The 25,625-nt window shown below is 40.5% G+C and overlaps 2 protein-coding genes and 1 long non-coding RNA gene across 8 annotated transcripts in view; 2 read left to right on the plus strand and 1 right to left on the minus strand.

Annotated features, from left to right (window-relative positions):
- The window catches only part of RIN2 (Ras and Rab interactor 2), a 242,644-nt gene extending 226,294 nt beyond the window's left edge, over positions 1 to 16,350 (plus strand). The window contains exon 15 of the transcript XR_007151168.1: positions 16,340 to 16,350. The gene's annotated coding sequence lies outside the window, so the exon portion shown is untranslated. The remainder of the gene's footprint in view (positions 1 to 16,339) is intronic.
- Positions 9,699 to 24,948, plus strand: NAA20 (N-alpha-acetyltransferase 20, NatB catalytic subunit). Of its 6 annotated transcripts, none has more exons than XM_047854178.1 (7): positions 9,715 to 9,851; positions 10,215 to 10,254; positions 14,968 to 15,051; positions 17,829 to 17,895; positions 18,599 to 18,734; positions 23,852 to 23,997; positions 24,433 to 24,948. In XM_047854178.1, exons 1-7 carry the CDS (start codon positions 9,799 to 9,801, stop codon positions 24,516 to 24,518), a joined length of 612 nt encoding a protein of 203 aa, XP_047710134.1. In that variant the 5' UTR covers positions 9,715 to 9,798; the 3' UTR covers positions 24,519 to 24,948. The 6 variants fall into 6 exon arrangements, with proteins under 6 accessions (XP_047710139.1, XP_047710136.1, XP_047710134.1 ...); XM_047854179.1 differs by lacking the exon at positions 14,968 to 15,051 and adding an exon at positions 14,530 to 14,554 and having other exon boundaries at positions 9,718 to 9,851; positions 17,805 to 17,895; XM_047854180.1 differs by lacking the exons at positions 10,215 to 10,254; positions 14,968 to 15,051 and adding an exon at positions 14,530 to 14,554 and having other exon boundaries at positions 9,708 to 9,851; positions 17,805 to 17,895.
- On the minus strand, positions 18,599 to 23,853 carry LOC125162773 (uncharacterized). The gene is made up of 2 exons (XR_007151169.1): positions 22,220 to 23,853; positions 18,599 to 19,057 (listed from the first exon to the last, which is right to left on the minus strand). It is a non-coding gene; the product is annotated as an uncharacterized LOC125162773 (long non-coding RNA).
- Positions 24,949 to 25,625: the final 677 nt, after the last annotated feature.

The following is a 25,625-nucleotide window of genomic DNA, read 5'->3' on the forward strand; positions in this document are numbered from 1 at the left end:
TGTTAACAGCACTGCCTGGTTACCCCTCAAACGTCAGAGAGAAATGGCACAGTACATGGGCCACGGTTATTTTAATCACCTGGCCATATCTGATAGTAAACTCCCAAAAATCATTTTTCAGACCATGTTTGCGGTGGTGAATTTCAAACCAAAAGTGTTATTGGTTATTTAACCCAAATCAAGTTGGAGATGTGAAAAATTTATATAACATTGCAGATTCATAGGCAGACAAGAAAGAAAAACGGAAGAGGTGGTGGGAGGGAGGAGGCCAATATCTGGTAGTTGTGTCAGATAACGGGATTTACTTGAAAAAGATCTATTTGTCTCAAAGGATGGGTGGCTGATGGCCCAAACTTTTCCCAAACACTGGCTTTTCCAGGAAGATGGACACGGGGAGTTTTAAAATGATTCAGAAAGATCTGTTAGAGATTTAATGGAGCGGTACCCGAGGTCTGCCCTCAAACCCCCAACCCAGCAGGAAAATCAGGTTTGATAGAAGTGAGGCAGTTGAGCAGGGAATGGGGGCAGCTTCTTGTCTGGATTGTAAGAAACTCTTCCACAGTGGAATATGCCCGAATTCTGAGACACTCCACATAACAGACCTTTATAATTGCATTACAGAAATGAATCTGAGAATTTCCCTTGACCAAACACAGCCCCCCTCTCTCTCTCACCAGTCTGGAGGGGAAGGAGTCCAGAGCCCACAGCCCAGGGTGGTCGAGCCTGAGCCAGACTCTGCTCAGGGCTACGGTTTTCCTCAGGGGTGTACAATGGAGATGAGGAGGGCCTATACCTCTGTAATCAGCTCCCTGGGAAGCTTCACCTCCCACAAGTGAAGGCAATTCCTCTCATTTAGCTCTGTTCCTATCCTTTCCTCCCACCGCCCCCACCACGGCTCTGGAAGGCGGGGCTTCTCTCCAGTAGGTTTCAATGAGGGCCATTTACAAGGCTCTTTGCCAACAGGCGGGCTCTGACTGGGCCTGTCCTTTCCTCAGCTTCTTCCCTACTTCCTACCAGAGACTCAGAGTGTGAACGAGGCCCCAGTGCAAACGCTGTCCTCCCACCCCGTCTGTCACCGGGACTCAGGGTCCACTGGTCCTATTTGGATCAGGTTCCCAGCTTTGGCCGCTTCTTCAAATCACCTGCAGGCCTTTAAAACTCTTAATGCCCTGGCTTCCCAGACCATGAGTCTCTGCAGATGGGGCCCAGACAGCCATTCTCACTAAAACTTCCAAGGTGACTGTACTGTGAAGTTGGGCCTGATAAACACCAGTTTAGGTCAAGACACAGGTCTGAAGATACAAACACACCCAGGAGAATGAAGACCTTGTCTACAGCCACTAACACCTAACCAAGTGCAGGTTCTCGATCTTCTTCGGCCGGCAGAAGACCATGGAACAGGGTACTTCTAGTATGGCGTCATCCTATAGAAATATGAAGCAAACCACATAGGTAATGTTAAATTTTCTAGTAGCCACATAAAAAAAAGGAAAAAGAAATAGGTAAAATTAATAGTAATATATGACCATACTCCTAATTTATTTAAGTAACAGATTTGTGATATATTTTAGCTCATGATATCCCAAGTATCATACCTCAACAATTAACTTCAATATTAAAGATGCATTTTATTTTTACACTGTCTTCAAAATCTTGTGTGTCTTTTGCACTCATTCCACAGTTCACAGTTCATTTCACAAATGTTCAAAAGCTACACGTGGCTAGTGGCTACCCTGTTGGACAGTGCAGTCCTAGCATATTAACTGAGAATAATTTAGAAAGCTAAAAATGACTATATGTGTATATAAAATTTAAAAAGCATCCACCACTTACATCCATTAAAAAACACATATACACACTGTCAAACACATACTTCTCACTGGCTGAGGTCATAACAGCATTTTGGCTCACAAGAGTGCCACTGGGCCTGCAGGAATTTATCCGCACAAAGTCAGAACAGTGTCCAGCACCCCACGAGCATATTAAATATTAGTTGCTATTATCATTAGATAAGCAACTTCTTCGAAATTTTTCCACTACTGTTTATTCATACTTATCTGCTTCTGTTATTACCCACTGGCAAGTTTCTTATGAAATAGAAGAAAGGCAGTAACAGGTATTGAAGGTTTAAGCAAAATATACTGGGGTGGGATGCCCAGTGTGGGAGGATTAAAACTAGAGTGAATGCCATCCTGTAACTTTGTCTTTGCTGATGAGCGTGGTGGTGGTAGCCGTGTGTGTCTGTGTGTGTGTCTGTGTATGAATTGGCAGTATTTTCTCAGTGTTCCCTACAGGCCAAGAGTATCGACAGGGCCCATAGCCAGTGGGGACTTTTGCCAAGAAGGGAGAAGGGGAGGAAGGGAGGTTGCAAGGACAAGTTTTGTCTGCTCCCCAGTCATGGTCTGAGTGAGATCCTGAGAGGAACCATCTCTGCAACCATGGAGTCTGCTGTAAACCTTCCCAGAAAGAAATTATTACTTAAGTAGAAGTGTAACTCTGGTCAGCAATTGTTTCAACAGCTTTTCCACTTTTTATTGTGTTTATTATATTCCCTTGTGTATCTAGATATAGATATTTATAGAAGCATGCATAATTATTTAACAGGATTGTGCTGAAAAGCATGATGCTTTACCCAAAAGAAAAAGTTGTTTGATGTGATCTTCTTTATCTCTGCTGGCCACAATTCTCATGTCTTGCCAGTTCTACAGATTATGAGAAAATGGACTCATTTATCAGATTGCACTCTGAGTTAATTTTATCTTCCTCACTTGCTTTCACCTTTGCGGTCAGTAGACATGCATCTACCCTGAACAGAAAGATGAAAACCTGCCAAGAGCAATAAAGTGACAAAGACTCTTTAACCAATCAAAAGTAAATATATATGTGAACTTGCTAGGACATTGGAAAGGTTGGTTTTTTACCAGCATGATACCTGGCAAACTGCAAAATCTCATTACACAGATAGTTGGACATTCGGCTGCAAAATACAGTCCCCGGGCCAAGAGTTACATCTCCTTGGTGTGAATCTTGAGCCCCTCCCAGACCTGCTGAATCAGAGCCTGCATTTTGGCAGGATCTGCAGATTATCTGTTGCACTTTGATTGAGAAGTATCAGTTTCAGACATACGTGGGGTAATGGCATTTGTGCAGCCAATACAGTTACACAAATGTAGGTGTGCTGCTGTTATAAGACTGGAGAAAGGAGAAGAAAATGGCTGCGAGGCTTACTTAAAAAAAGGGGGGTGGATAACCTCACTTAAAACCACCTGCATTATCACAGAAGGTTTAAAATACAGGTATCGGGAAATAAGGGTTTACCTCAAGGTTTTATGTTATGTTCTTGCTTCTGTAGGAAAGAGAGGAGACCTGAAGGGTGTGGGGAAAGCCTGGAAATGTGGGTTTTGCTCGTTTTGTTGAGTGTTGTCTTCTTTTACCTCTTACTGTGTGAGAGTGAACAAAAACTGGAAAGGTTTCTTTCTGTCTGGGCCAGCTGCTCACAGACGTGTGTGTTTGTGTGTGTGTGCACGCAGACATCATCATGTAGTCTGGAGAATTAGTCACACTGCACATGATGTAGGAAGTTCATGAGCTTTTTTATTATCTGAAAGGACAGACAACATTCTTTTAAAGACATTTTCTTCCCTGAGGATGCATTCATCAGAGGGCCATTTTACTCATCAATTTTGAAAAACGTGGAAGATATATTTAAGTGTTTTTGGTGACCAAGGAGTGAATTGTTCAAAATGGAAGAGAGTGGGCTCCCTTGGCCTTGCCAGCTGATTGCCGAGGGAAAGGATCAGAAGAATTGAAGGTGAAATATTTGAGGTGAAATGTCATCCTGGGAATTCTCCTTACCATTCTACAGAGTTAAATATCCTATTTCCTATAGCCTGTGTGCCCGCCACCTTTTTTTGCTTAGTTTCTTCACTTACCTCTTTGTCTTCTTGAAGCACACCATTAGGAAGAATTAAAGGTGAAATATTTGAGGCCTTACATATTCTTCTGACTTTTCTATCCTTACTGGTGCTTGATAGTTTGGCTGGATAGAGAATTCTATGTTAGAAATGGTCTCTTAGAATTTTGCAGGTTAGAAATCATTTTCCTTCATTTGACTTCTGGCTTTCAGAGATGCCGTTGAGAAGTCTGATACCATTTGATTTCTAATCCTTGCTTCTATCAACGTATACCTTGTGTGTATCTTACATAGTTGACATAATGGCCCCCAAAGAATCGTATTTCACTTTATCTATAACATTGGATAATCTCTTTCCACTTTGACCAAGGGCCCAGCCATATGACCTACCTTGGTCAAAAACACGAGGCAAGTAAATGTTTGAAAAGTGCATTGGGCTAGCCCTGTCTTGCTGCTGAGAGTCCTCTCATCACCCTTGTGAACAAATACAGACTGGTTTTCTGGAAGACAAGAGATCACCATTCCAGGAAGTCTCAGACATGTGAGTGAGGCAGTCTAAGGCCATGCATCCAGTTCAGACCTGAACAATTACCCAACCAACCCACAAATTATTTTTAAGTCACTAAGTTTGAGTGGTTTGCTAATTAGCGAAAGTGAACTAATACACCTTCCTTACATTTTCCAGATCTTTTTAGAAACTTTTAGAATTGTATCTTTATCCATACTGTTTGGAATTGTCAGTGATGTACCTTGCTGTGGATTTTTTTTAATCAATTGGAAGAGACTCCATGGTCTCTTTCACTCTGGAAATTCATATTTTTAAATTCTGAAGACATTTCTTATATTTTTAAAATGACCATTTCCTCCTCTCCATTTTCTTTTTCACTTTCTTGAATTCCTATTATTTGGATATTGGACCTATTAGATTGAGCTGCCTCTCTCTCTCTCTCTCTTTCTTTACCTTTGATCCTTACTGTCTCTTTGTCTATATTTCTTACACTTGGGAGCATTGCTTCAATTATTGATTTTTTATTTATAATAACATATTTGCAATTTCCCAGAATTTTTTTTGTCTCGGGATGTAATTTTTATAACAATTTGTTCTTTCTTTCTGTGGATGCAGTATCTTCGTACCTCTCTGTGGATATTATAAGATGATCTGGTTTAGTGTTTTTCTGTTCATCCAGTTCTATTTTTGTTTGATTGTTTTGATCTCTGTCTTTTGGGTTAGAGGCTCTCTTCAAATGCTCAGTGATTTTTAGCTATTCATAATTAAATATAAAGCACCACAAAGCTTGTTGGAAATCATGTATATGGGGCAGAGTTTGTGAATTGGTGGCCTAGAGTACCTATGTGGCAGTCTGTCCCTTTTGTCAGAGGACTGAGAAAACATGAATATCTTTGGGACTTTTCTCCTGGGTCAGGCAGTTTCCCCACAAAAAAAATTCCCTAATGTCCGACTGGGGTCAATTTAGCTCCCAGCATTTGGGGGGAAAAGCAGGCAAAAGGTTTGCAGGGGGTCATTATTCAGGATGCCATCTTTCAAATAATCCTCACTGTCAGTAGGATGTCTTACCCTCACCCTTCATGCTTGTGTTCTGAACTCAGGCACACAACTTCTTGTGCCTCTCCAGGGAGAAAGGGTCTCATCTTCTCCCTTTCTCATACCTGACTTGTCTATTTCCCCAAGCTTCCCCAGATTCTGCCCCATGAATTAATTGCCTTGCCTCTTGGCCTTTCCTCCTGCAGTCACTGACCTTTTGGCTTTATTCTATCTGCTAAATTAGTTTATTAGCATCCATAATTTTGTTGCCAGTTCTCGCTGGCTATTGTCTCTTCCTTCATTCTCTTTGTTCTTATGGATGTATATCTTGAAAAAAAAATTTTTAATTCTTTTAGTGAGGTATTGGTAAGGAGTAGATGTATGCAGTGTCCCTTGCTTAAATGGAACCCTGCAGTCACCTCTTAGTATGAACGGTGAGCGCACCCGTAAAACTTGCTTAGCAAAACCGAACATAATTACACTGATGGTCAGAGTCAATGCATCTACCCTGCTCAGTTATTATTTTATAAAAAATAAATTTGTTATCTGAAGGCAACCACCCACCCAAGTTCCTTTATTGTCAAGCACATTGCCTAGGATTTGTCAAAATATATATATGTACTGTGCTTTTTGTCCTTTTCACATGATCTGAAGGAAAAGAAATGGAACAACAACAGATGAAACACCAAGCCGTTTGCTTGTTTAAATGTGGAATTCTTCCATGGTGGATGTGAACCTGGGTCAGCACTGTTTACAGAAGAGCACATGGTGTTTTATTTCAATGAGCAGGAAAATGTTTTGTGATAAAATGTGGTAAAAGCTTGTAGTTTTTTTTCCTAACTAAGCAGTAAAAGGAATTACACAATGTAAAATAATAAATAAAAAGGTCTATGAGTCATCTTTATTTTTTTTTTTATTTTTTTATTATTTTTTTTTTTTCAACGTTTATTTATTTTTGGGACAGAGAGAGACAGAGCATGAACGGGGGAGGGGCAGAGAGAGAGGGAGACACAGAATCAGAAACAGGCTCCAGGCTCTGAGCCATCAGCCCAGAGCCTGACGCGGGGCTCGAACTCACGGACCGCAAGATCGTGACCTGGCTGAAGTCGGACGCTTAACCGACTGCGCCACCCAGGCGCCCCTATGAGTCATCTTTAATGTGGGGATAAACTGTTTTTCCTGCATGTTAAAAATAAAATTGAAACAGAAATCAATAACAGCATGTCCTAGAAGCCCCCCCAAAACTGTAAGACTTGAGAGGGTTTAAAGTAGTTTGTGCTTTTTATTGAAATGGTGGGGACAATAACATAAGAACTATCGATTTTATTTTTTTAAAGTCATGTTTATTAAGATATAACTTACATACAGTAAATTTTCACTCTCTGTAGTGTATGTTCTATGAATTTTGACAGAAACACTCAGTAATGATCAATCCTATGAAACTCTCCCATAATTCCCTTCTGCTCCCCCAACCCCAGCCCCTGGCAACCACTGACCTGTTTTCTGTTTCTATAATTCTGCCTTTTCCAGAATGTCACATAAATGGAATCACACAGAATTTTGACTCTGGCTTCAACAATTGTATACAGGTTTTTTTGTGAATATAAGTTTTCATCTCTCTGGGATAGATACCCAGGAGTGCAATTGCCAGGTTAAATGGTAGTTGCATATTTAGGTTTTAAAGAAATCACCAAACTGTTTTCCAGAGAGGCTGCACCATTTTACATTCCCACTGGCTATGTGGGAGTGATCCAGCTTTGATTTTTTTGGTGGTTGTTGTAAATTTCAGCGTTTAAACTGCTGAAATGCATTAGGACATGCGCTACAGAGATTCACTAGGTTTAAAATGTATGTGCCGTTAAGAATATTTTATTTCTGGGGGCGCCTGGGTGGCTCAGTTGGTTAAGCGTCTGACTTCAGCTCAGGTCATGATCTCACAGTCTGTGAGTTTGAGCCCCATGTTGGGCTCTGTGCTGACAGATCAGAGCCTGGAGCCTGCTTCAAATTCTGTGTCTCCCTCTCTCTCTGCCCCTCCCCTGCTCATGCTCTGTTCTCTCTCAAAAATAAATAAAAATATTTAAAAAAAAAGAATGTTTTATTTATGGAAGTGTCATGACTAATGACACTCCAACATAAACTAAGTCACCCACAAAAGGGAAAACAAAAATCATGCTGGCCTACTCTTTTCCCCCAGAAACTTTAAACACCAGAAAACAATGAAGTAACGATGTTTACAAAGTCTTAAGCTTTAAAGGAAACCTTTAAGTACCCATATTTCTACAGTAGTCTGTCATCTCTTTAGTTTCAATGCAGTGTTAAATCACACACACACACACACACACACACACACACACACAAGATGACTAGGTGTTTGGTACACCCTTCCAAGGTTAACTCTGTAAGCTGCAGAAAACTGATAGTAAAGACAATGACTCTAGTCCACAGAAACAGAAGTGCACTATGTGTGTCCAGAAGATGCAGTAGACTACCACTCTGTGGGTATCAACCAGTTTTACATCTTCCTGATTGCCTTGTGCACTTTAAATTCTCCTTTGAAGTGGTTGTAACAACTTACTGTTTCTTTCATTAATTAGTGAATTAAAATCTTTGTCATGTGCTCATCTTACATTTATTTGAAAATCAAATTTTACCGTTCCTAAAAATGATCCTTTAACAGTCATTTAAAATGGTGCATTAGGTTTTCCTGATAGGAAATTGCCTCTAAAATATGGCTCCGTTTAAATGCCTGGCAGGCAGTAGCTGAGATCATGAGCTCATATTCTGCCCTCCTAGTGCATTTATAGAACCTGTGGATATGAGTTTGCATGCTCCAGGAACTAGTGCATGTGTGTTTACACTCACCTGTATTGTTGAGGTTTTTGGAAACAATGCCTGGAGATAAGCTTGGATCTAGGGAAAGAAACCCTTCTTTTTCTTTTTTTTTTTTTAAGTTTATTTGTTTATTTTGAGAGAGAGTGTGAATGGGGTAAGGGCAGAGAGAGAGGGAGAGAGAGAATCCCAAGCAGGCTCTGTGCTGTCAGCATGGAGCCCAAAGAATGGTGACATCATGACCTGAGTGGAAACCAAGAGTCTGATACTCAATGGACTGAGCCACCCACGTGCCCTGGGAGATCATTCTTATGGGTTTACCTACTTCCTCAGCCATCTGCTCTCCTCCTTCCATGCCTGGCCCACAAGTCTGGGCAGCAGGCTGCTGAGGATCCCTGTGGAGCCTTGGGATCCAGGGCAGTTAGATGTGAAGACCTAGGAATTCAGATTTATTGAGGAGTGGTATGGGTTAGTTTTACCTCTGCAATATGTCCCTCAAGACCAACTCAGTAATTGCTTAACAAAGGAGAGAGGGGTGAGAACCTCCATAAGTAGGCAGGACATTTCTTAGCCTTTGGACCTGTACTATCCAATATGGTGGCAGCCACTACCTATGAGGCTACTGAGTGCTAGAAATGTAGCTTATGCTACTGAAGAATGAAATGTTTAACTTCGTTTAACTTTAACGTAAATTTAAATTTGAAAACTGATTATTCCTTTAGGTTATTTGAAAACTTAGTATGATTGGCACAGTTTGAGTATGAGAATCTGCTTTTTAACCATACATTTTATGTATACATTTGATGAAATCTAAACACAGAACAAGTATTTCTGATTTCAGTTCAGCTCCCAGATTGAAATATACTGCAAATGTAAAATACACACCAGATTTCAAAGACTTACTCCAACAACAACAAAAAAGTAAAACATTCCATTAATAATTTTTTTATTAATTACATGTAAAATGATAATATTTTTTATATGCTGGGTAAAATAACATCTACTATTACAACTCATTTCACCTTTCTCTTTATGTTCCTAAACGTGGTAGTAGAAGATTTCAGATTACACATCACTGGGACAGGCAGCGATGAACCATGCATGAATTCTCCCATTTGGCTCCACTTCCTTTCTCATTTATTACCGGGCACCCAAGCGGTCCTGAACCCCGCTTTTCAGTGGTGGCTTCCTAGCCCCGGTCAGCTTTTCGTTTCCTTCCTAGGAGATCACACTACCTATTTCTTTCAGTCACTCCCGAAGAGTAGTTTTGAGGTTTCGAAAGGTGAGAACCCGGCGACTTTACAAGAATGACACTGCAATTCCAGACGCCGGCCGCCAGAGGGAGCGGTGTTGCCACCTTGGTTGCCAAGCAACTCGTGGCCCGGAAGCAATTCCCTGCCCCGCCCCGCGGTGACCCGCGCAAAGCGACTACCGGCAGGGCGGGCGGGGCTCACGGCAAGCCTGCCTCGGCGGCGGCGGCGGCGGCGGCGGCGGCGGCGGCGGCGGCGGCGCGATGACCACGCTCCGGGCTTTCACGTGCGATGACCTGTTCCGCTTCAACAACATGTGAGTGAGGCCCCCGGGGCTGACGCTGGTGGCTGCATCCCCTTTCCCGGGCCTGGGCCCGCGGCCCGCGGGAGCCACCCCCGCCGGCCGCCATTGGAGCCTCCCTAGGGGCCGCGGGGTCAGAGCCGGGGCGGGGACGGACGTGCGGAGCTCCCCGCTGACTTTGGCTGAGGTGCTGAGACTTCATCCTGCATCCTTGCGTGCTCGTTGGGGCCGGGGCAGTGCGCGGGCGTCCTGTCGCGATGGCTGTCCCGACGCGCCCGCGCGAGTGGTAGGAGGTGGGGGAGCGGCCCGAGCCCAGCTCTGGTTCTGCCGCCTGCAGCCAACGTCCGGCCAGCTGACTCGGCTTCGTCTTCTGTGCAGCGGACAGCACCGAGGCGCCTGCCGCGGAGGTCGTTGCGAGGTCAACAGCTAAGTGTTTTTGGGGGAATACGGACGTTGTGCAGCCCACCTGGTGATGGTTAATCAGTATCCGAGTGAAACCTTGTGATGGTGGCACCGACCGCCGCCGTTCCTTTCTTGGTCCGGGTTGGTTTTTGTGCGTTTTGTTACCAAAGCGGCGCATCCAGCCTGGAAAACTTTGTGTTGTGAGGAGTCGGGGCATAGGGCACATGCTGGTGGAGACCCGCTGTGTGTACTTTCTTTCAGTCCGTGTTAAGGCAGGACCTGTGACTTGCAGGCACATTTTTTTTTTTTTAAGAAAAGATTTTATTGTGGAAGTTTCTGAACATTTAAAACGTCGACAGAATTTTACCCTGAACATCTAAAGACACATCTGCTGGATTCTACAGTTAAGCGTTTTGTTAATGTTGACTTTCTCATATATCTATCTGTCCGTCCATCCACCCACCTACCTACCTACCTACCTACCTACCTACCTACCAACCAATCCCAGATCCACTTTCAAGACAGCTGGGTGGGTCAGATTCAAGTGTCAAGAGAATGGCAAGAAGTTGAGAGGAGTTGGCTAGAAACCTTTCAAAGAGGGAGTGAGCCTTGAAGGATGGATAAAATGTTGGCAGTGATGAGGAAGTTCTGGAGAAGGAAGCAGGTGTGAAGGTGAGAAAACCTAGAGTGTGGCCAGACAACTGAGAGACAAGTGTGACTGTGGTAGGGGGTTTCTCTGAGCGGCCAGAGGAAATGGTGAAACTGGACTTTTGCTCCGTCGCTGGAGGGTTCAGACTTGTTTGTTTGTTGGGAAGAATTTTCTAATGAGCCTCTCCCACAAAGCAGTGTAACTCAGGTGAGTTGTGTTGAGTTCCCGCTGCCTGATGGGTGCTGGCACTTGTAATGACCCATGCAATCCTCACAGTTCTCTGAAGAAGGTGCTCTCAGTATCCCCATTTTTTGTATGAGTCAACTGAGGTACTGAGAGTTCAAGTCAGTTGCCCCAGGTGATAGAGCCCTGTGGTGGGAGCGGTGAAGCAGGGAATCTAATCCAGGAGATTGGCTGTTGAACAGTGGTTCTTTCAGAGTGGTCCCCAACCACCAGGGAACCCTTGGAAAATGCAAATCGTCGGCTGTTTAAGGGCCAGTGCTCTGGAGCCCTAGCTCTTCACCACAGAGCTGTGTGGAATGTGAGGCGATTAGAGGAGGTATACCAGGGAGGTGAGCCACTTAGGATGTCCTGGCAAGGGCCCAGAGATGATGACTTGGCAGAGGTTTGGGTCTGGGAGGTGCCTTTGGGGGTTGGGGGGGCGGGCAAGGCACCTTGAAGCTTCAATAGTGTACAGGGCAAAACCTTGTTTTAACTGTAGATCTGGGGAGGCTTAGCCCTAATTTTATATGAAAATGAATATAGAAGAAAGAAAATAAGCACACACACTTACAATAAAACTTTAGATGTCAAAGAATTGTCTAGCTTGTTAAGGCCCCTTCAGAATATGCCATTGGGAACTCCTCTTCCCATGTCTTCCAACTTCACACTTTGATTAGGGCACTTTCATAGAGAACACTGAGAATCACTGGATGAGGGTGCTGCAGTAGGAAGTGAAGATGCCGTGGATGTAGAAGCACTGCGGTTAACTCAGCAGGTGTTTTACTCATTTTTGGATAGATAATCTTCATGCCTACTGTGCATCAGTGCTAGAGACACAGCAATGAACAAAGCAAAACAATGTTACCTTTATGGAATTTACATTTTGGAGGGGGTGGGGAAGGAAGTACGACTGTAGAACTTATTCAGTCCAAAGAAAAACATGAAAACAGGGAAGGGAAATAGGGAGTGAGTGGGGATTCAGCTTTAGGTAAGTGTTTAGGGTAGGTGTCACTGCAGAAAGACCTAGGGAGATGAGGGAGTGAGTCCGGTGGATATTGGGGGCAGGAGAACTTCCAGGCAGAGGGATTGGTAAGTGCATAGGGTACCTGTTTCTGACTGGAGGAGGCAGCCAGGGTGGCTGGAACAGAGTGAGAGTGGGAGCATGAGGTCAGAGTCACAGGGCTAGATCTTGGAGAGGCTCTCCTAGGAGTTGGGCTCCTCTGCGAAGTGCATTGAGATAGCCAGGTGGGGAAGTTTGGGCTAAACATAGAAATTTGGGTGGAGGGAGGCAACATTATGTAGATGGTATTAAAGCCAGGAGGTTAGGGGCGCCTGACTGGCCCAGTCAGAAGAGCGTGTGACTCTTGATGTCGGGGTTGTGAGTTCAAGCCCCACGCTGGGTGTAGGGATGACTTAAATAAATAAATGTTAAAACAGAAAACAAAAACTGAGAGGATAGGTGACATCAGTGGTGGAATGACTGTGGATAGGAAAAAAGAGGCTCCAGGACGGTGCCTTAGGTGTCAAGTGTTGAAGGAGACCTGGTGGCCTGGTGAGTTGGGAGAAAAAGCCAGTAGTGGGTCTGAGAAGCTGAGCAAGGAGAGCATTTCAAGTGGAGGGAGTGAGGAGCCACGTAAAGAGCTGCTGATGGCTAAATGTGCAGTGTGTGTGTACGATTAGAGGAGAACTGTGGGAGCAGGAACCTGGGCACTGAGGGGGTGGATCTGCTCACCAGCAGTCCAGGCATGGTCACAGGAGAGCGAGTAGAGAGGGGCACAGACGCTTGAGGTACAGGTGGGTGGGTTTGGTGGTGGGATCTTGGTGAAGCTTTCTGCCTGCTGTTGTGTATTCTCTGTGTGAAACAGGAAGCAGCCGAGATTGGAAAGGGGTGGCCTTGGAGAGTTGAGGCAAGATGAGAGGCTTATAAAGTAGTCGTTGAGAGGTGTGGGAGAGTGTATTCCCACACTGTATGGAGCAGTGATCAGCTGTGGCTGGGGCTTTGCAAGCTTCTGCAGGGTCAAAGTGATTTTTGGGATAACACTAAGATGGGTTTTTTGCCTTTTTCATTGTCTCACAAGTGCACAGTGGAGTTTCCAGTTGTGTGACTTGCAGTACCAAGCAATACAGACACAGATGTGAGAATCCATCTGCCTTCACTTAAGCTAGACATTAAGAAGATCTGTAAAATTGTTAAAACCATGCCACTCTTGTCGCTAAATTTTGTACTTAAAAAAAATTTTTTTTTAAGTGTTTTTGAGAGAGCATGAGTGGGGGAGGGGTGGAGACAGAGGGAGACACACAATCCGGTAGCAGGCTTGCTTCAGGCTCCCAGCTGTCAGCACAGAGTGGGCACAGCACACCTGGGGCTCAAATTCATGAACCCCAAGATCATGACCTGAGCCGAAGTTGGATGCTTAACCGACTGAGCCACCCAGGTGCCCCTAAATTTTGTTCTTGAAAGTAGGATGACTTTTCAGTTTAAAAAAAAAAAAAAAGGTTTTATTAACATGTAATTGATTTATTATTTTAAAATGAATATTAAAAATTTAAATATCCATAGATATAACCCACATAAACAGAAGTTCTTTGGGGGTCCTTATTAGTTTTTGAGTGTAAATTGGTTCTGAAACCGAAAAGCTTGAGAACTGCTGGCCTAGAGAAGTGCATTGGTAAGGGTCCCAAGAAAGAATCTGACTGGGTATACAAGAGGTAGATTTTCAGGTGGCTGGTTTTGAGTCTGGCAAAATAGTGGTTCCAGTAACTGAATAGGAAAGTGAGGGGCAGAGCTCTTTGTAGACAGACCATAGGTACATTGTAAGAACTGCTGATTTGGGACTGTTGTGATCTGATATGCTAGAGAAACAAGTGCTGAGCGCACCAGAGTCAGATCCAGGAGTCTCCCTCCAAAAGTTTAGGGATGGGGTGGTGGGAAGAGGAGGTGAGAATGTAGAAGAGAGGGGAGCAAACACCTAGTGGTGAGAGGCCCACACCGAGTGGATGGAATAAAGGAGAAAGGAGTTGTCAGGGAAGGCCTAGAGACTGGCTGGAGGGACCCCTGCCAGATGCTGCAGGAGCTAGTTTTACCTTCTGTTTGTGATTTACATGTCTGGTTGGGCTCCAGTTCCATTAATGATTTATTGTCATTTAGAAAATGGAAGGTTTCGATCAGATGTATTAAATAGAAAGTAATTTGTAAAGGAAGAAACAGTTAAATGAAAACGTATAGGTATCTTTATAGTGGCTGTGATGGCTCAGTTTGGCCATTAGGTAGCTTACACCATCCTCCTTACCCCTAAATTTGGTTTTAAAGTTGTGGATTTGGCATGTTTTGTGTTCCTTGTGCATGTTTTCAGTTTGTGTCTTATTTAAACTGGTTTTGTCAACACTGCTTACTATTGACATTTCTTTTGTTTCTTTTAGTAACTTGGATCCACTTACAGAAACTGTATCCTTTTAAAAAAAAAAAAAGTTAAATGAAGGCTTACTAGGAGTAAGGAACATGGAGGAACAAAGGAAAAAATAGGCTTGAGTATAGAAAAACTTTAAAACTTGTAGTCCTGGAAACATAAGCAATAGTGAAAGCACTTAAAAAAAACAAACTGGGAACAAGAGTTGTCTTAAATCTGCCTGACAAGCTGCTAGTATAATGACCTCCTAAATCTTCAGCAGTGCAGCAACACTGCCTACCTTGCCCCTGGGTAGGAAGTATGGCTCCATGCAACAGAAAGCAGTGACTTCAGCAAGATGGGTTATTACTCTCTGATGTGAATGAAGTCTGGAGGTGATGAGTGGTCTGTGGTGGTTTCATGAAGTCACCAGTGACCCAGCTGTGCATTTTAACCACTGTACCACTCCCAGGGTGGCCTTGGCATTCCTGTCTCAGCTGCCAGAGCAAATGGCATGACATCCATGTTCCTGGCAGGAGGATCAACAGAGGGGAAGGTGAGAGAGACCTTCCCTTTCAGGAGTACCTTTGGGAAATACCACACAGGACTTTCTGTATCCCACTGACTAGAACTTGCTTCATGCCACACTTACTAGCTGTAACAGTCTGGGAATGAGCCCAGCTTTAAATTAGGGCTTGTTACTAAAACAAAGAAAAGATCTGGGGTAATAATTAGCAATATCTACCATGTTCCCCAATAGAAGAATGGGCAAAGATGTGTGAAGTTGGGGTGTTCTGGGTTATGTCTCATTAGCAGACAACCCCACATTCTCAGTGGCTTAAAACAAAGTTGGATTTCTAGCTTATACTCCATATCCATTGCAGGGTAGGAGGGTAATATTGACTGATAATTTAACAAAAGAGGGCACAGTTCAGGCTCACAGTTCAGTCAAAAGACATGGAAATTAAAACCAAAATGAGATGCCATGTTTTGTTGTTTAAATCTCAGTCCTCTGTGTAACATTTATTCATTTCTGAGAGAGAGAGAGCATGCGTGAGCAGGTAAGGGGCACAGAGAGGGGGATGGGACAGAGGATCTGAAGAGTGGGCTTTGCGCTGACAGCAGCAAGCCTCACGTGGGGCTGGAACTCACCAACTGTGACATCATGACCTGAGCTTAAGTCGGACGCTCAACCATCTGAGCCACCCAGGTGCCTCTAGTGCCATGTTTCATCTATCAAATTATCAAGGATTTAAAGAAATGATAAAACTCAGTGCTGATGAGGGTAAGAGCAACATTTTCATAAATTGCTAGTGACAGTATAAACTGCTTGCTGCGGTCTTTCTGGAAGGCGCTTTGGCAGTATAATTAATACACAGTAATTCCATTTCCCGGAAGCTGAAAATAATAGTAGAGTCAATTATGTCAGGAATTGACAAACTAGGTGCATAGGCCAGATGTGGTCCACTGCCTATTTTTATTTTTGTAAATAAAATTTTATTGGACACAGCCATGCCAAATAATTTACAACCTGTCTGTAGCTTTGTCGAGACTGTCCAGTTTGAGTAGATGCAACAGAGAGCATACGGTCCACACGGCCTTGAATATTTAACTATCTCTCCCTTTATAGAAAATGTTTGTTAACCCCTGAGTTATGTGTTACAGAATTATAATATTAAAAATTTGCAATAACATTCATACATAACAATGAGGAACTGGTTAAATGAATTATACTATATTCATGAAGGAATTTAAAAAGATTTTTTGAGAAACTGAAAGTAACCCAGATGTCTCTTTCAAGAGATAGGATATTTAAATTGTTCACACAGCAGAGTGCTATACAGCACTTATACACTATACAGCACTATACAGCTATTAACAATTAACTATAGGTATAGGCAACAACAGAGCTACATATCAGAAACAAAGTTGAGTGAAAAAGCAAAAATATCAAGAATTTCACTTGTATTTCAAAAATTATGACCTTTTAAAGACCCCCTCCAGAGGTGCCTGGGTGGCTCAGTCAGGTAAGTGTCCAACTCTGGATTTCGGCTTAGGTCATGATTTCAGTGTTCATGAGATTGAGCCCTGAATCATGCTCCATGCAGTTCGGAGCCTGCTTGGGATTCTCTCTTTCCCACTTTCTCTGCTCCTCCCCTGCATGCACTTTCTCTCAAATAAATAAGTTTAAAAAAATACAGACCCTCTCCGTGTTTAAAAAAACTTTTGTTTTGAATGGCCGAAAAACTTCCACTGTATAGTAAGGTAAAGTATTAGGATGCGAATCAACTTGCATGGTATATGTCTAGTTACACTTAAAATTTACAGTAAAATTATCCAGGTGAGGCCATGTTTGGAAATAATCTTCCAGGTCTTCATGATTGATGAACAGCATCTGGGCTCCTCCCCTAGCAGGAGGAGAGGCAGTTATGGTGTGAGTCAGTGGCTGCATGGTGAGAAGACTGGCTGGCCTGCTGTGTTAAGGGTTATGTTTGAAGAGTGCTGAAAATAACAGCTTTCCTTCAGAGAAGTTTGAAGAATATATTGCTGAACAGGTTTTATGGGAACTTAAAAATGTGATTGGTGGTGGCCCCTCAGAATTGCATCAGCAAGCTTACACTAAGAAGAAATATAAGAATGAGCACTTATCAGTAAGGACGCCAGGGTTGAAGAGTTACATAATGAGCAAATTATTCAGTCATTCACTCTTAGGTCAGCTTTTATTTGTAGTACCAGAAAATGAGAATTTGAGTCAATGGAGGGGAAACACTACAGGGTAACTGTTAAGTTGACTCTAGAAGTGATTAACTTTTAAAGTTATTTTCATAGTCACACAGCTGAAGCTAAAATAGGAACTAATCCCTAATTTTCTAGTGCAATTATGGAAAAGTAAATGTATTGAGTATCTACTTTGTGCCAAGCACCAGGGATGGAGTGAACATGACATTCATATTCAAAAGGGAGAGAGATAGTAACAAATACCAGGTGATGGTAAGTGCTGTGCAGAGATTTAGATACAGTGTGATCTGTATGGACACAGAACTTGGGGGTCCAGGTTCTCTGCTTCGTATTACATGGTGTTGTCTCCATTCACATTTGAAGTTATATATTCAGTCAATTTTGTTATAAATTATTAGTGCTAACCTAAATAATGTACTGACATGGTTATGGTTATCAAAATTATACATATATAGGACTGGCGATAAAGTAATAATATATTTTTTAAAGGAAACTTTCTTCATAACACTCCTTTTATTAAGAATACTTCTTACTGTCAATTACTTTCCACACTCCTTAACAAGACTCTAGTATGGGATTCCTTTTTATTTACAGTACCTCGCCCACTGGCCAGAGTATTTCATTGTTGCAGAGGCACCTGGTGGAGAGTTAATGGGTTATAGTAAGTATAATACCAACCACTAGAACATTTTTGGATAGGCAGTTGAGATTTTAGTATAGGTTTCAACTGATTTAGATTGATTGTAGAATTGCAACTATAATCATGATGCCTAGAATTCTATTTTTCAACCATTTGACAGCTTGGTGATGCCTTCTATGTTTGAAGCATTGTGCTTGGTAGGCCCCAGGGGGATACAGCCCTGAACCAGACAGACATGGTCTCAGGCTTTTTAGATCTATGTTTATGTTACATTTCTACATGGTTTGGTACATAATATAGGAATGGTAGCATCTTCATTGAATTAGTAGGGTTACTAGTGAAAATTTGAGCTGTGCATTATCTATTGGTGTATACATAACCTACCCACCTATGTAAAATGTAGATATTTAAAAAATATATGTTCCGATTCTGAAATGCAGATATTTTTAAAATGTATGTTCAGTTAGTTGTGTTTTTAGTGTTATTCTTTTTAAAGAAAAAAAAACCTTTTTCTAATTCTCATTCTACAACTAGATTCAGCATTATATTTATAAGTGAGATTTAGATAAAAGCACCAATAACCATTAGCTAGATGACTTTCAATGTTACTTAAAAACTAAAGTTTGTCATTAGTTTCCTTTATAATAATAATGTACCAACAGTCATTCTGTATTTTTGTGTAAATCCATGTGTTTAATTACTGAATGCAATCTTTTGTTGGCAGTTATGGGTAAAGCAGAAGGCTCTGTAGCTAGGGAAGAATGGCACGGACATGTCACGGCTCTCTCTGTTGCCCCAGAATTTCGACGCCTTGGTTTGGCTGCAAAACTTATGGAATTATTAGAGGAGATTTCAGAACGGTGAGATCTTGCTTTTTAATAATTTGACTATTTTTCTCATAGTGAACATTTATAAGATTTTTTCCATTCAGGCTGAATATTGTACTTTACAGGATTTTCATTTTCAGTCTTCAGTAGTCAAATATTCATAGTAGTAGTACAGTTTCTGTTTTGCCACTGAGGAAGATTCAGGCAAAGTGAGTGACCTACCATAGGCTTATATGCTTGGGAATTGGTGCAAAGACTAGCTCTCAAGATTTCTTTTAGTGGCAGAATGTGGCAGATGTTCCTGAATTCGGTTAACATCATCCTTGGCGTCTCAGTTATTTTTTTCCACAGTGCCCCTAAGGCCAAAAAAATCCTCTAGTTTAATTTTAAGTTATGTCCTAACTGCTTAGTAAGTATTTATGGCCTGATAACCTAGTAGCTATTTGGAAAAAAATAAACAAATTGAAAGAAAAAATATTTTTATTTCATTGTTAAATAACTGGTTACCTATAGCCTTTTGAGCATTGAAGGACTTCTCATACCTTGGAAACCGATTTGACACAACCACCTGCATTCTTCTTTCATACTGATTTTCTGGTTTTATTGGGTTCTTTTAATCATAGGAACTGCTAAAACCTGGCTTCATAAAGATACTTTGTCACCAAAAGGAATGTAACACCATGTAATGCTGCATTTGTGAGTTATAGCAAACTAGTAGTTTAGTTTGCCAGTGTCTAACATGAAAGATTTGTCTGTGTTTTCCCCAAACATCTGAAATATCCTACAGCACCTCTAAGAGTTTGGGCCACCTTAGAGCACAGTTTGGGGACTGCCAGCATTAGGGCTTTTTAAAAAAAAGACCTGTTGTGTATGTGAAACACCTTCATTATGTGAGATAAAAGTAATGTAATTAAAATACTCCTACCAGCTCCCATTGTAAAAAAGAGGTAAAAGATGTATATACGAGTTTAATCAGTTGTCAAGCTGCCATTTATTTTTTTCTCTTAATGCCTAGAAATATATAGGGAAATATAGGGAAGGGAACATTTGCTGAGAAAGGCTCTTGAGGCTTTCCACTTAATGGACTTAATAAAGGGCAGTTTTAAAGGAATAACCATGGCCTGAAAATGCTCTGGGCCAAGTTGGGGGCAAGAGGAACTTGAGATCATTCAGGGAAGAGACAGCATTAGCTGAAAAAGAAGTTAATTGTAGTCCTTAAGAATTTAAAGAATCCTCCCTGGACTGAACAAGGGAGAAGAGAAAATTTTTAGTTTACACACATTTGTTAATGGTGTTAAAGTATTTGGCATTATTGTATGGTGGATAAGGAGTTAAGAAATGGGTTCTAATTAGCTATCCACTCTATGCATATGATTAATGTATTTATGGGATAGAATCTCTCTCAGAGTAGAAAACCACCAAGCTCCCTTCTTTTCCAGGTTCTAAATCTTCATTACTTTGGAATAGTTCAGATTTGTGCGTGTATGTGTGTGTACCTAGCTACATACACACATACGTGCATACATGTATTTTTAAATATATACATTAAAACAGAAAGTATAATTTCCAAACAGAAAAAGTGGAATGAGAAAAATCAGTCCATAAGGAGAGAAAAAGATTAAAGTGGTAAAACAAAAAGCATGAAATAAGATGGTAGCTATGAATCCAGATATAATCAGTAAATACAACACTAAATGGACTAATTAGTTAAAAGACAAAGGAAGACATGCTAAGTAAAGCCAGTCACAGAAAGACAAGTACTGTGTGATTCCACCTATATGAGATATTTAATACAGGTAAATTCAGAGAATCAAAATGTGGAATGGTGGTAGCCAGAGACTGGGGGGAAGGGGGAAAATCAGTAAGCATAAAGTTGTAGCTAAAGAGGATGAATAAACTCTGTAATCTGTTGTACAACATTTACCTATAGTAAAAAATGTACATTTAAAACTTATTAAGGGAAAACTTCATGTTAAAGTCGTCTTACAACAGTAAAACCAAATAAAATTGAAAAGACAAAGACTGTCAGAACTATATTCTATTTACAGGAAATATGTGTAAAAATTAAACATACAGGAAGATTGAAAGAAATTTTTTAAATTGTCATGTAAAATTCTAACCAAAAGACAGTTGGTGTACTTAAATTAACAATAGTCACAGCAATAATTAACGGAGAAAAAAAGGGTCACTGGATAACAGGTAAAAGATTTCATGTATCAGGAAGATGTAATAATTACTAATTTTATGTACATGGTGACAAGGTAAAAATGAGAAAATTGATAAAAATACAAGGAGAAAGAATATAAAGCAAATCATTACTATAATGAGAAATTTGAAACATGCTTTCTGCTAGAATGATTAGAAATTAAGGGTATAGAGTAAGTGTCAGCACTTTTTCTGAGCCAGATAGATACCTAGACTTTACAGGCCAGCTAATATCTCATGTGTGTGTATGTGTATGTATTAAACACTCTTTCAAAATTTTAAAAACTGTTCTTAGTTTGAGAAGTCTACCAAAATAGGTTGCAGGCAGACCCCCTTCCTTAACAGATTACAATCAGTACCTAAAAATCTTTGCAGAATGTTAGGCTTCTCTAGTAAATTTTACCAACTATTTAAGAAATAAGTTCAGTTTTACACAAAGAAGGAACGTTCTTCAGTGTTGGTTTTTTTTTTTAAGACTAGAATAACCATGATGATAAAACCTGACAAATATGAGGAAGGAAAATTTGAAAAAAAATGACTCATTATAGATGCAAAAATCCCAGAAAAATCTTAGCAAAATGGATTCAGCAATTCATAAAAAAGGATGATATATCAGGGGAAGGTTGTTTTTAACATGTGAAAATCTGTTGGACCATATTAAGAACATTTGTTATTTCAGTAAATGCAGAAAATGCTTTGATAAAATCCAATTGATTAAAAACTGTTAGTATAGAAGGGGAGAACTTTCATAACCTAAAAAAAGAGTATCTACCAAAAACCTGTAGTAAATATTAGCAATGATGCATTGGATGCTTTCTCTTTGAAATTTGGGACAAGGAAGGATGCCTATAGTTACCCCCTTTTTGGTAATTTACTGGAAATCCTAGGCAACACAGTAAAGCAAGAAAAATATATGAGAACTGAGAAAAACCAAAACTCTTATTTTTATACATCTAAGATTGTACAAACAGAAAACCACAAGAAGCTACAAATAAATGTTTAGAATAAAAGTTAAAGTTGTTGGATAGTCAGTATAAAATTCAATTTCATTTCTATAAAAACAGTAAAATTTAGGAAAAGATGCCAGTTATAATGGCATCAATACATTAAGCCCTTTGGAAGAATCTAACAAAAGCTGTTAGAGGTCTCTGAACTTTCTAACACGTTACCAAGAGACCGTAAAGATGACCTAAGTGGAGAGATAACCACCTGTAGTAACATGAAGACTAAACTGGTATTGATCCACAGAGCCAATGTAACGGCAATCAAAATCTCAAGTCCTTTTTGTGGGACTTGTTGATTCTGAAACTTACCAGGGGAATGGAAGGAGTCAAGATTGCTTGAGCAACAAAATGGGCGGGTTTGCCCCTCCAGGTATCAAGCTGTAATGAGTAAGCTGTGTGTTAGTGCTGGAGTACTAGTTTAGACTAGTGTAAAGAACTGGCAGGCAGATGCAGGAATGTATGGATTGACATACCTCAGAGGAGGCAACTGAAGATCAGCAACAAAGGGATACACTTCAGTAAAGATGGTGGCACAATTAGATAGCCACATGGGAAAAAATCTTCCCAGATTACTACTACCTTACAATACACAATTCCAGATTTATTGAAAACCTAGATTTGAAAAGCAAACTATTACCCATTTTAAGATAATAGAGGAGAGTTCACCCATGACCTCAGGGTAAAAAGAACTTAAACCATAAAAAGGCTAACTGTAAAGGAGGTTCATATTGCAACTTCATTGAAGTGAAAGAACTTTGTTCATCAAAAGATATATAATAAGTCAGGCCACAAATTGGGAAAAATTTTGCAGTAATCATTTATACAATGTCAACTATTCAGAATACATGGAGAACTACAGCTGGGCGGGGAGAGAAAAAATGTGTGAAAGACCAGTAAGGACAGTACGAAATGAGAAATCTAAATGGCCTACAAAAATACAGTTAGCCTTATTAGTAATGAGAAATGCCAATTAAAATTGCCCCGCGATACTTAAGAGATTTTCAAAAATAAAAGTGTCTGATAAACCAAGCCTTGGTACTGTGGGAATGGAGTCTTCCCCTCCTCTGGGAGTATAAGCTGACTGGGAAATGGGCATTAACTAAAGCAACTGAAAATGCCCCCGTGAGCCAGTGACCACACCCCTAGTTGTATGTACCATGAGACATACAATAAAAATACAGCAGCATAGTTTGTAATAGTAAAAACCGGATTATCTGTGGGGAATGGGCAACCTGTAGTATATATCCATCCATGCAATGGGATGCTAAACAAAGGGAAGATAAATAAGATCCCAGCTACACCAAGGCTGACTCCCACTTACTGAGAGGCAAATCACCCAAGGATAAATAAAAGTTCAAAATAGGAAAAGCTATAGTAGGTGGTGAATCTACAGCAAAAACCAAGGAGCTAATGAGCACAAGAGTCAGAACCTCTGGGTAAAGGAGGTGGCTGTCACTGACAGAGAAAACTGAGGGCTTCATGGCTGCCAGTGTCAGGCAACCAGTGTCCCGTATTTACACTTGGGCCATGGCCACATGGGTGCTTGTTGTTCAATATCTTTAATTTGCACGTATGGGTGAAAGTATTGTATCGCTAGTTGATAAAATGACCATGTCAATTACTATGATATAAAATACACAGTAATTTAAGACAGAATTGTGGCTTAAAAATGCTTTTTAAGTTTGTCTTTTAAGAAAATCTAGGTTTTAAAATGTCAGTATGCAAGAGAAACTCATCTCTTTGTACTGCGAGATAATTGTCATAAATCCTCAGAAGTAAAAATTGGTATGAGGTAATCAGCTGCAAGGTTCTATTACTACCATTCTATGAATGGTAGTCAAAGCAAACTAAAAACAAGTGTTGTTTTTAAAAATAAGTATTTTCTAGAATTTCTCACATTCTAACATTTTCCTTTTTTTTTTTTTTTTTTTTTAATTAAAGAAAGGGTGGATTTTTTGTTGATCTCTTTGTAAGAGTATCTAACCAGGTTGCAGTCAACATGTACAAGCAGCTGGGCTACAGCGTATACAGGACAGTCATAGAGTACTATTCAGCCAGCAATGGGGAGCCTGACGAGGACGCTTATGGTGAGCTCCCTTCCGTGGCAGTATCCTCAAGAAGCCGCCAGAACATTTACATTCATTCTACAGACTGAAATAGTTATTTTAGTAAATTTAAAAGAATATTTGTTGGACTTAATATTTTAAATTTGAGCACTATCTAATATTTAAATCTCCCTTAACTCCTTTATGAACCTATCACTGGTTAGCTTACATTGACTAACCAATGATTAATTACTATCAATTGTTTTATTATGTTACAGGTATGTTAATTTTACTGAGATTCTCACAAAAGAACATTCGTTTGAAGAGCTGAGTACTTGTGACTAAGAGTCTCATTTAAATACATTTCTCTCAGGGTCTAGGGGACAAACCTTTTATGGGAACTTTACATATGTATACCCTTCAGATTTCATATATTTTGATATTTGGGTATTTACATTAAATTTTGCTTCCTAACAGATATGAGGAAAGCACTTTCCAGAGACACTGAGAAGAAATCCATCATACCATTACCTCATCCTGTGAGGCCTGAAGACATTGAATAACCATGGGCAGTGGTTCTTAGGCTGATGCTCCAGATATTTTATGGACAATATTGTTTTCATTAGATGATCCCGGAGCGCTATTAGGAGAAAAGTAATTATTTAGGTCCTGCAGATTTCAAGAAAATACAGGTTATAAATTTGAGTCTTATTGTTTCCAGTTAGCAATATCATAACTATTAAAGCTGTTCACTGTAATAAAATTCAGTCAAAAAGGCAGCTAGGTCAGATGGAAACATTTTAGTATTTTGGTTCATAATATTCACTATATGTTAAGGGGAAAAACTTGCTCCAGTCTCCTCCTAAATTCTGTGCCTGAGAACCACTGCTGCATACATATTTTTTATTTTGTATTATCTGTTAATTGAAGCTTTAAAAGCATATATGAAATGTATAAATCTAAAATGTATAATAAAACGCATTGTTGACCCTATGAATGTGTTCTGGAAACTTGGTCATTTATAAAATTCAGTCTGGATTGAGAAAGGCCATCATTTAGGATATATTTCTTTTGTTCCATATAAAGCCTTATTTTTTAAAAATTTTATTTAAAAAATTTTTTTAATGTTTATTTTTGAGAGAGACAGAGCATGAGGAGGAGAGGGGCAGAGAGAGAGGGAGACACAGAATCTGAAGCAGGCTCCAGGCTCTGAGCTGTCAGCATAGAGCCTGACATGGGGCTTAAACTCACGGACTGCAAGATCATGACCAGAGCTGAAGTCGGATATTTTTAAAAGCAAACGTGAAAATTCCTGCCCAGTGTATGTACGCATCCTTCTTATTGCATAGTAAATTCTTCCCAGATACTTGATAGTGTTAGCCCCACATCTTTTGTCTCCTCTCACACTACTTTGCTTAAATCCTGCCTTTTCAAAATATAAAATGACATCGCAGTTTCTAATTCTTAAAGGCCATGAAACTATGTAATGGGCCAACCACTTACCTTCAGGTATAGTTTTCTTCAGCTGTAATATCTGAAAATATCCAGTGAACAGAAGTAAAGAAAACCCCACAGAAATGATTACTAAACAGTTTTTCCCTCTGAAAGGACTTACTCTGGTGGAGTTGAGAGTAAGAGAAATGAATCTTCTATGTTTCTCCCATGAGAAG

This window comes from Prionailurus viverrinus, chromosome A3 (genome assembly GCF_022837055.1).
Source record: "Prionailurus viverrinus isolate Anna chromosome A3, UM_Priviv_1.0, whole genome shotgun sequence".
NCBI lineage: Eukaryota > Metazoa > Chordata > Mammalia > Carnivora > Felidae > Prionailurus > Prionailurus viverrinus.